Source organism: Cydia fagiglandana, chromosome 25 (assembly GCF_963556715.1).
Source record: "Cydia fagiglandana chromosome 25, ilCydFagi1.1, whole genome shotgun sequence".
In the NCBI taxonomy this organism is placed as follows: Eukaryota; Metazoa; Arthropoda; class Insecta; order Lepidoptera; family Tortricidae; genus Cydia; species Cydia fagiglandana.
Genome location: NC_085956.1, coordinates 782,898 through 793,441, shown reverse-complemented (window position 1 = coordinate 793,441; position 10,544 = coordinate 782,898). Strand labels below are relative to the sequence as shown.

Here is a 10,544-nt window from a genome sequence, read left to right as displayed (position 1 = left end):
CGTCTTGGATGCGTATTTACGCGTCACTCCGATGTGCGAGCGGGTCAGCGCATAGCGCTGTCACGCTCACACAACGGCGCGACGTCCGTATTCTTATCAGTGTGATGACCACGTAATGATGTCAAAATAAATAAAATATACATATTAGCGTTTTTGTAAGGCACTATTTATAAATATTCAAGGTGATTTCATATAGGATACCATAACAGACTAAATATACTAGAGATGCAACGGATAGTTGTTTGGCAGATACCGGATACCGATTATTCGGCCTGACCATCGGCCTAATATCCGGCCGCCGAATATTCGGCCAGCGGAACTATATACCTACATTTCGATTTTTCAGGTGCGCATTCTGCAGGTTTGACCTGTTTCCTAGTAAATGTTCGCGCGCTCATATCTAGGTTCGAAATGAATGATTAAATTGTTTTAAAATAATAAATAAGTACGATTATGACCGTGTCTGTTTCTTAAATCCAATTTTATTACTCCGAAATCTACTACTTTTACTATACGGTATCCGGCCGGATGGTAGGTCGCTATCCAGTATCCGGCCGGATAGTAAAATAATGGCCGGATAGTAACCGGATATCCGGTGCATCTCTAGTAAATACTATACAGTATGTTGGTAAAAAAAAGCTTTTATTTTTAGATCAAGAAAAGTCTGCAACGATTTTGATAGCACACGCAGTGCAATTATAAATAACACTTGCACTGCGTGTGCGCTATCAAAATCGTTGCAGACTTATCTTGGTCTAACTCTACAGGGTGATTCATGAGACGTGAGCAGGACTAATCCTGCACACTCAATAACTGATAATTGATCGATCACCGTCGTATTTAGGTGAAACAACCACACTTTTTCCTATTTTTCAACTTTTTGGTGAGGGCAAATTTAATTCTCTACAATCATGGTCACCCTACCAGACCTGATCAATAAACATAAAACCTCTTTTACGAAGAAAATAAAATGTCAAACCTGAGTCAGATACGAGTTTTCAAAAGTAACCAGACCGTGATGACAGTGATGACATTCAATTTGACACAGAATATCGGTAGTTTAGTATTCTAATGTTAGGGTGACCATCCATGTTGTAAATAAATTAATATCCTTTTTTTTCAACACGACTAGAAAATTAACGTTAACCTCACTAATACTGATAGGAAACAGTTGCTTATAATTTACGAAATTCGCAGTGTTAGTCCTGCTCACGTCTCCTGAATCACCCTGTATGATCCTGCCTAATTTGCTTTTTAGTAAATAAATAAATATTATAGGACATTCTTACACAGATTGACTAAGTCCCACAGTATGCTCTAGAAGGCTTGTGTTGTGGGTACTCAGACAACGATATATATAATATACTAATATTTAAATACATAGTTTTATTTAAAATATATCCTTCGATATTGAAAATGTAAATTATTATAGTTCGTTTTTTTTTAGCATTTGAAAGAACTTGCAAGAAGGTAAGCGATCTTGACATGTCTATTAATTGAAAAACGATTTTTAAAAATCGAGAACTATTACATATCAAAGCAGAAGAATATAAATGATCGTATTAGATTCATAATTGTTACATATTTGCCGTAATTAATTTTTAAAATGTGTTTTTCAATTAAAAGACACATCAAGATTGTTTACCTTATTTCTAATGCTAAAAAAACGAACTTTAGTTATTACATTGTCGATGGCATTTCATTTCAGTCTTTAGATTTTTTTGTGAAATTTCATCATCAGAGGTCGGCGGGGGTGAGCTATTTGCTTTATAATATGACGTAATACATGTCAAATTATAAGGTAAATAGCTCACCCTGTCCGACCTCTGTTCATCATTTAGTTAATTATTAATTCACTTTAAATTTATATTGTACATAAATTATTCTAGAATAGATATCATAAGATCATAACTCTTATTTTTTACACTAGACTTAAATCCTTTGCATTAAATATTTTTAGTAGCTGCATTATAGTTTGTTTTTTTAGCATTAGAAAAAAGGTAAACAATCTTGATGTGTCTTTTAATTGCAAACCACATTTTAAAAATAAGTTACGGCAAATATGTAACAATTAAGAATCTAATACGATTATTTATATTCTTCTGCTTTCATAAATAATAGTTTTTGATTTTTAAAAAGCGTTTTTCAATTAAAAGACATGTCAAGATCGCTTACCTTCTTGCAAGTTCTTTCTAATACTAAAAAAACGAACTATACTTACTCAAAAATATGTCCTTTAATTCTTAATTCGGTGTCATAAGAGCTATGGGACATATTTTTGAGTTTGATGTGTGCACCCATATTTTTACACTTGACTGTACCTAGGTTTTTCAGACTGAGCGAGTTTCTTTTGACTACCTATGGCAGGGGTCTCCAAACCCCGGCCCGCGGGCCAAATCCGGCCCGTGACGCGTTTGTCAGATTTACTTTAATATTATCGTTGATAAAATAGGAAATAAGGATGTAAGGCAGTATTTAATTAAGACTAGTTAATTATTGCTCAAAGTAATGTATTTATTATAGCGACAACTACAAGGTTTAGAATATGAAAAATGGTAGACATTATTTAAGTAATATATTTATATAAGCAGATTGTAAGTAAAAGTATATTGTAGATTTACGGAACAATTAATCGGCTTTATTATCACATCATTCACAGAAATATTATTTTATGCGTAATAAATATTGGTGGCTTAATAGTTAGTACTGGCTACCTTAACGTACACACTTGGCATAGTTTAAAATAGTAATAAAGATCGAGCAATAAGCCACATGATGTATTACACCGTAATCAGTTGGAATATACGTTACATAGTAACTATTAAAAACCCATCAAAGGGTTATATTCACATTAAAGATTGTAACGTACATACCATCAGACTATAACACAAAGAAAACATACAGAAATTTATAACAAGTCATAAAATCACAATTAAATAAAATTGACACTTAACTTCGTTCGTCGTCGTAGCTCTCCAACTGAGAAGTGACCCACAACTGTCAGACACCCGCTTATATTCGATTAGACTTCACCCCTTCTACCACTTCTTGGTGGGAATAACAAATAAGATGTTTCCTGCACATCCGGTTATTATAATAATTCAATTCAACAAATGTATTTGCTGCATTTAGTTTAATTTATTATAGAATAATTAACGCAAACTAATACAAATTTAATATCATGGCTTATTATTATAAAATACTTTATTTACCTTACTTATGTTCTGACAGTTATGGTCAAGAAATATACATGGAGGGTAGTTGTGTTATTGAACAGCAGTTCTAACTTATTATTTCGATATAAGTACGTATTAGCTTAGCAAAAGTGAACCATCTCGTAAAAATGTAAGTGTGATCTTTGTTTTTATACTACGTATCTCACACGTTCCTATCCGGCCCGCCGACACCCGAAGCGAGTGCTCACTGTCCGTCCCGCGGGAGCCTGGCAAGTTCAGCATTCATTGAGAGTGGAACTGTTCCTCACAGCAGCAACCAGACACCCTCCCCCGGCGCAAAAACCGCCGGTGGCCCGCGCGAAAGTTTCTGAGCGCAATATGGGCCATATTACAGGTAAAAAAGTTTGGTGACCCCTGACCTACGGCATTTAAATACATATTTTTAAACTGGAACACAAATGAAATAGAGTTAGACCAAGAAAAGTTTGCAGCGATTTTGATAGCCCACGCGGTGCAAGTGTTATTTTAAACGTCAAACTTCGATGAAATTATGACGTATAAATAACACTTGCACTGCGTGGGCTATCAAAACAAAATCTCTGCAGACTTTTCTTGGTCTAACTCAACAACTCATTTTGTAATGATACTACACTAGGAAAAGAGACAGAAGCAGTTTGTCTCACTCTCGCATTTATAGTTACGGAGCTAGGTCATTGACATCGGCATTTTGAACGTATTGTACTCCAGAGTACTTGCTATCATCCCTCTCGCTCTCGCACGCGTCTGCGCTCTCAAAGTGTGCTGGTCTGATTTCATCATCCTCCCTTTTAATAACTTTTTTCTTTCCCCTTTTTGCTGGTATCATTATTTTGTTTTTCCACTCGTCCATGCCAGCATCCTGGACTTGCAGGATCTGCCCCGTTTCAGGGTTGATAGGAAACACGCCTTCCGGAGTGATCTTCTTCTTGGATGTATCCGTTCCGTGCCTGCGTTTCATATGCTTGTTGTAATTCGACCAGTTGGTGAACTCCATTCCGCAATGCTTACAGGAGTATGGTTTTGCGCCTGTGTGTTGGCGTTCGTGATTCTTTAGAATCTGTTTAAACCTAAATGCTTTATTACAGTATTGGCATACATGAGGCATAGCATCAGTATGGATGATTTTATGAGCATTCAATTGATACTGAAGCCTAAAGCACCTGCCGCACTGTTCACAACTATATGGTTTGACTCCGGAGTGCATCTGCACATGTCTCCGAAGCATGTTAGGGAATAAGAACGACTTATTGCATATCCTACATATATGTGGACGGATCTGATCATGCGACATTATATGTGATGTTAGCGTACCTTTGCTGTAAAATGTTTTGCCACACCGATCACATGTGTAATCCCTTTTTCTGTCGCTTCGATGTAATTTTATATGGTCCCGGAGACTGTTAGGGTTCTTGTAGACCTTTTCACAAATATTACAGGTTAGGTCGGCTATGGTGATGGGTACGCCTCGTTTTCTTCTTGGTTTCCGCTTAGGTTTGGACGAGTTGTAGTCGAGGAGGTGCTGTTGAAGGGCCTCCTCGGTTCTGAGGAAGTCGCCGCAGGCGGGGCAGGCGAGGTGGGACTTGAAGTGTGAGGCGAGGTGTGGAGACAGTTCGACGGGGGCCGCGTCGCAGTAGTAGCACTGGTTTCTGAAAATAATGATAATAATGGTGTTTTAACATAATTATTCATGGCATGGTTTAGGGCTTGTGCACAAATCACGCGAGGTTCGATACGGGGAGGGGGGGTCACGAAAAAATCACGATAGATCACGTTGGGGGAGGGGGGGCGTAAGGAAACCTCACGTGTATTTTTCTATAGTGTACGAAACAAAGAAAAAAAACCTACCAGATGAGCAGATATTTTTTCTCGGTTTCGTTAAACATAAATACCCAGTCTTCAATCAATAACTACTGATAGTCAATACTTCGAAATAGCCAGTCTATATAACGAAAATAGAAAAATAAACAAGTTTTTCTATATACAATACTATTTATCTTAAAATTAAGTCGAACGAAAAAATTTCAAAAAAATACACTTGCGGTTGCGGGGGTAGCAAAAAACCTCACCAAATATCACCAAGGGGGAGGAGGGGCCAAAAAGTAGCCGATAACACCTCGTGTGATTTGTGCACAACCCCTTATTGACGTGATGAAAACATGTGGAAAGTTGGAAACAAAGGAGGCTAGACCACACCGGCTGCGTGTGCTTTGACGTGCACGGTGCGCGTGCGGTAATATGTTGGAACCGTGCACGATGCGCCTGCAGTAATAATACAACGCGCACGTGCAAATCTACAGCCTTTATGTAGGATTCATATCAAACAGCTAGAGTTTCTTAGAGTCAATTGAATTTGACCCTTGTATACTAAACAATACAATTCATATTTATGTGCCAGCAGCAATGGTTGCTACCATTGCCATTAAAAATAGTCTCAGAAGGAGGGGAAGGGGAAGACTCCCTCCCTTGATTTCTATCTCTAACTCGCTATAAACACTAATCAAGTAATCACTAGACATCGTAAATGTTATAGCATTTTTGGTGCAGCGGAGTGGTGTTAACGAATTGATATAGATAATTCCAACTGAAATGGTAAATTAAGGTTAATATTAACGTAAATAACGCTAATTAATCATTAGGGTTGGAATTGTTTATACCAATTCCGTCAACACCACTACGCTGCACCGAAAATGCTATAAAATTCACGATGTCTAAGTACCAATACTACCAATCAATATGTAAACCACATATGTAGGCCTACATACTACTATGTAGGCCACAAAGTGAAGGTCAGCAACACTAAACTATTTTTATCCTGTTCTTCTGATTATGTTGTTTTGTTTCCTACTTATAATAAATAAGCAATAAATATTTTATAAATAACATCTTACACAGATTGACCCAAGTTTCATTCCTTTGTGCAGTCCAAAGAGAATAGTTAGTATAGAGGGCTATTGCCAAAGTAAATTTTGTAGTCACGGTTTATTTTCTACCATCTATCAACACACGATTAAAACTTAAAATTGAAAATGTATAAATTAATCAAAATATGTTTATGGATAGATGATTTTTAATTTTTATTGTTTCATACTGACCCATGTTATTTCACTGATATGTGTTAAAATTGTTAAATATCAAACGGTGTCGTCAACGCCAACTAGCCGAGAATAAGCCAAAGGGGCTGTCCATGAATTACGTCATCGATTTTTGACGATTTTTGACCCCCCCCCCCCATAATCATCCAAAAATCATGCTTCAAATGACCCCATTTCCTCCTACTTCATGATACCGTCATCCGATGTCCAGAACCCCCCCCCCCCTAATTTGAAATGACGTAATTTATGAACAGCCCCAAAGGTAGTGGCGCCATCTATTCGAGAATGACTTTTTTTTTATTTCCAAGGCACGTTTTTTTCTTAGACTTTATTTATTGTATACGGAGTTATACGTGACCCATTGGTGGGTCGCGAGCGTATATTGAGGGGGCCCTGAAACTACTAGGTAATCTGAGCGTTATCAATAATACTTTATGCCCCCTTTTTAAGACGGCCAAGGGGTGGGTACCGAATTTGGCAGTATTTGTTAGGTGGGTCAGAGCCCAGTCAACGTTGGGAAGCACTGCGCTAGAGACCCCATACTATTGTCACTGTGACAAGGTACAAAATGGGTGTTAAATTAAAACCTTCCACTGTACCACACAGATACATATAAAGTAGGAATTTTGTCAGAGGGGTGCTGCCTGGGGTGAGTGTGGACGTACATTCACCACAAAAATAGACTACATCAGCCACCTCAGAGCTCATGTCGGTCTCACTAGCCAGACTAGCCAGTGAATACCCAGTCGCCGAGGCCGAAACCGGCTAGGATAGGATGATGATGATGAAAGTAGAAACATTTTGCAAATATAACTAAAAGAGAAAGGGAAGGGATGTCTAGGGTATGACAATTGTTTAACAAATTCTTAGTCTAGGCGGTGACCCTGTCCCCAATGAATATATATATATTTTTTTTTATTATGAATGGGCTTACTCATGGCCACAGACTAGCCGAGGCGTAGACGTGGCCTACGATGGAGCGAGCTCGCCCAGAAGGTGCCTGTTCACTCTTGATTTGAAGGTTGCCGGGTTATAAGAACACGGAAATATAGACGCCGGCAGGGAATTGTTCCTGAGATATGGATGTTTTCTATGTATCTATGTATATTGGTGCCTAATACCTAAGTACAAGCTTTCCTTAGCTTGGGGCTAGGTTGATCTGTATCATTGTGCCCAACTCTTAATATATTGCGTGAAACGCCACTCATGTGTATGTAACACCAACGTCACCAACACCCTAGTTAGCTCTATTTGTCAAAGATTACATGATAAAATGCCTCTTACAGGCAATAGATGGCACAATTCAGACATTCTCCGACATATTTATTTGTTTATTTATTACAGCCTAATCATCAAGACTGGCCATTATCTTTAAGATACACATTATATACTTACAGAAGGCTCTTCCGGTGTTTAATAACATGATTAACAAAGGCGTTAAAACTCTTGTGTCCATACGACTTGCAATCCACACACGTGAACGCAGAACACTTGCGATGCACCAGCTTTGAGTGCTTCCGCAGCGTTGCTATATCCTGAAACTCTATGTTGCAGTGCGCACATAACCACGGGTACTCCTGCCAAGTATTTATTACTTTTTTACTAACATCAGACATTTCTTTAGCATAAATAGCTATGTTAGAGGTAAATGGACCTCCGGACATGGCTGCGTCGATAATATCTTGGACGTTAAGGCTGTCGTCGAAGTTCGAAGGGCTAGGACTGCGCCCCATACTGCTAGTATCATCTGTGGGCCCATAGGTCTCAAGTTCCTCTTTCGGTTCCACTTTAACTGAAACTTTCGAGTCTGTGGTTGATGCTTTACGCTTTTTAATACCAGACGTTTCTTGTTTAATATGTGTTTCGACATCGTCGTTGATCAATTCATCGAAAGATACTTTATCGAGTTTATCGTCCGTTCCAAAATTAAAACAAGGGTTTTTTTTCACTGAATATAGATTTGAAATCACGTCCTGTGCTTGTTTAACTTTATTTAGGAAATCGTATGCATGTGTAAGAGAGTTATAGCACACAAAACATATCGTTTTAGGCAGTGTGTCGTCGGATATATCAACATACATTGCGTTAAGGAATGTCAACTTGGAGACAGTGGCTTGGCATATTTCTGTATCCATTTTAAGATCGAAGAGCTTGTCTTCATCTCTCGGCTCCGCGCAGAAGCGGCAGTAGTTTGATTCAGCCCTATCCATCACAGAAAGACATTATTTCCTTCCACAATAACAAAATAGGATTCGCTTGGAGTTTACGAAACAAGGTTTTGGTACAGATAAGATAAGGCAAGTAAAATGTCAGGTCATTGACATTTTTTTTACGTCCGGAAATCAGACTAAGATTTGTTTTGTAGATATAGCCGGTCAAACATCATTGTCAGTAGAAAAAGGCGCGAAATTCAAATTTTCTATGGAACGAAAACCCTTCTCGCCTACTTTTTTTTAATGGAACCTAAGAGTAATATTGAGAGTGGCAACACAGTTGTCGGGCCTTATGGTCCTTTTCTAGCATATACGTCCCTCTCTCTCCCACACTTCCACCACAGCAGCTGCTTGTTGACAGTTACAGCAATTTTAATATATTTTAAGCAAATTTCCATGTAGCTGTAGGCGTTATTTCCAAAGAGTTTAATGCCAGATAGAATACACAACAAATACCAAATACACAATCAGCCGAAAAAGGCCGAAAACAGTGGCCCCGCAAAAGTACCGCGGAAACAAATCACGGTACTTTTTCGTTTAATCTCGTTTGGAACGCTATACTGTGAATTTACTCCATCTTGGAAACACGCCCACGCTGCTAACTTCAGTCTGCGGACGGCGCTCATTCGAGAAACATCGCAAGTTTGAGAGAGATTTGGTGTTGCTTTAGTTGTGATAAAATGCATTATTGTTGCGTGAAATTGTGTGGCAAGAACACTAAAAACTCGGGTGTTCAAAAAAACGATATTTCATTTCACAGGTAAACCAATTTTTAGAGATATTGACAAACAATAAATATAATTCAAGCGTGTTATTAGAGTCTGGCTAGCCAAAAATTGTTGACAGATATTTCGTTGTTGTATCACCAATTGTCTATGATTTAAAAAAAAAGCTAAAAGTCAGTTGTCAATTGATGTCATTCATTCAAATTGTTTATAAATTGTTTGCGGTTTATAAGGGGTTTATTTTAAATAAAATTAATAATTTCTATACTGAGCGTGGTTCGGCAACTATTATTTAAGCTCGTAAATAATTACGACAGTGTGCGAAGTCGATGTGTAGCGTTGTATAACGAAAAACTGCAATGTTTACAACTCCTAACCAAACGTAAACAAATTTGGAGGTTGGTGCTCTATAAATATTTTGATACTTTAAGTACTAGTTCTAACATTTGCCTATTACTTTGATTAAGTAAGTGAATTTATTAATGCCTGAATCTCATAAATAGGACAAGTGTATAAAGAAACGGATAAACTAAAAGTTCTGAAAAATATCTATAAAATATTAATATTTGAACGTAAACATATGTGTTTGTCGTTGACTGTACTTTAAATTGTGGTAGAAATTATGTGAGCTGACTTTGAGTGCACGTAAACGTTTATTTAACTTATTTCATTAGGTACCTTACTTGAGCACATAATATCAAAAATATTGTCTAGTATCAAAACTATAATTCCTACTACACAAAGTGTGACCAGTCCAAGATTTTTTGAATTTCCCGCCAAATCTTTAGGTAAAATTTCAGTAGCCAGACTCTAATATGAAGCAGCGGTCGGAACATAGATATATAATATTTAGAGATTACGTCAAAGCGAGCTGTCACTGGGACCGCTTTTGTTTAAAGCCTCCTCCACACTCGTGCGCGAAGCCGCGAACGCGAGTCACGCGCATAGTCTGGAGGGGGCTTAATGTACGATTAACAATGTGGCCCAAAGAATATAAAGTAGCTAACACACTACCGCACCGCACCAAGGTCATTGTGGGACGCACCCATAAGTAAAAGGGAGAAAGCGATATCTCTTTCTCCCTCTTACTTATGGGTGTGTCCCACAATGACCTTGGTGCGGTGCGATAGTGTGTTAGCTACTTAATACTCACCTTGCTGTAGCCACGTCGATACAGTCATATCGATAAACTATCGACATTTCTTGCAATTTCAATTTTACTTCAAGGGATTAATGATACCTAAAATGAACAAAATTCTCGGGGCAAATATCTCAGTCATCTCAGATTTGCAGACGACA

At 38.0% G+C, this 10,544-nt stretch overlaps 1 protein-coding gene across 1 annotated transcript; it reads right to left on the bottom strand.

Annotated features, from left to right (window-relative positions):
• Positions 1 to 3,762: 3,762 nt before the first annotated feature.
• Positions 3,763 to 8,576, bottom strand: LOC134676910 (putative zinc finger protein 66). Its single transcript, XM_063535293.1, has 2 exons — positions 7,703 to 8,576; positions 3,763 to 4,861 (listed from the first exon to the last, which is right to left on the bottom strand). The coding sequence occupies exons 1-2, from the start codon at positions 8,515 to 8,517 to the stop codon at positions 3,874 to 3,876; spliced, it is 1,803 nt and encodes a 600-aa protein (XP_063391363.1). The 5' UTR covers positions 8,518 to 8,576; the 3' UTR covers positions 3,763 to 3,873.
• Positions 8,577 to 10,544: the final 1,968 nt, after the last annotated feature.

Coding starts and splice junctions, on each gene's coding strand:
- LOC134676910 (XM_063535293.1), bottom strand. CDS start 8,517: ATGGATAGGGCTGAATCAAACTACTGCCGCTTCTGCGCGGAGCCGAGA. Junction 4,862..7,702: donor AAACACCGGAAGAGCCTTCT/GTAAGTATATAA, acceptor CATTATTTTCAG/AAACCAGTGCTACTACTGCG.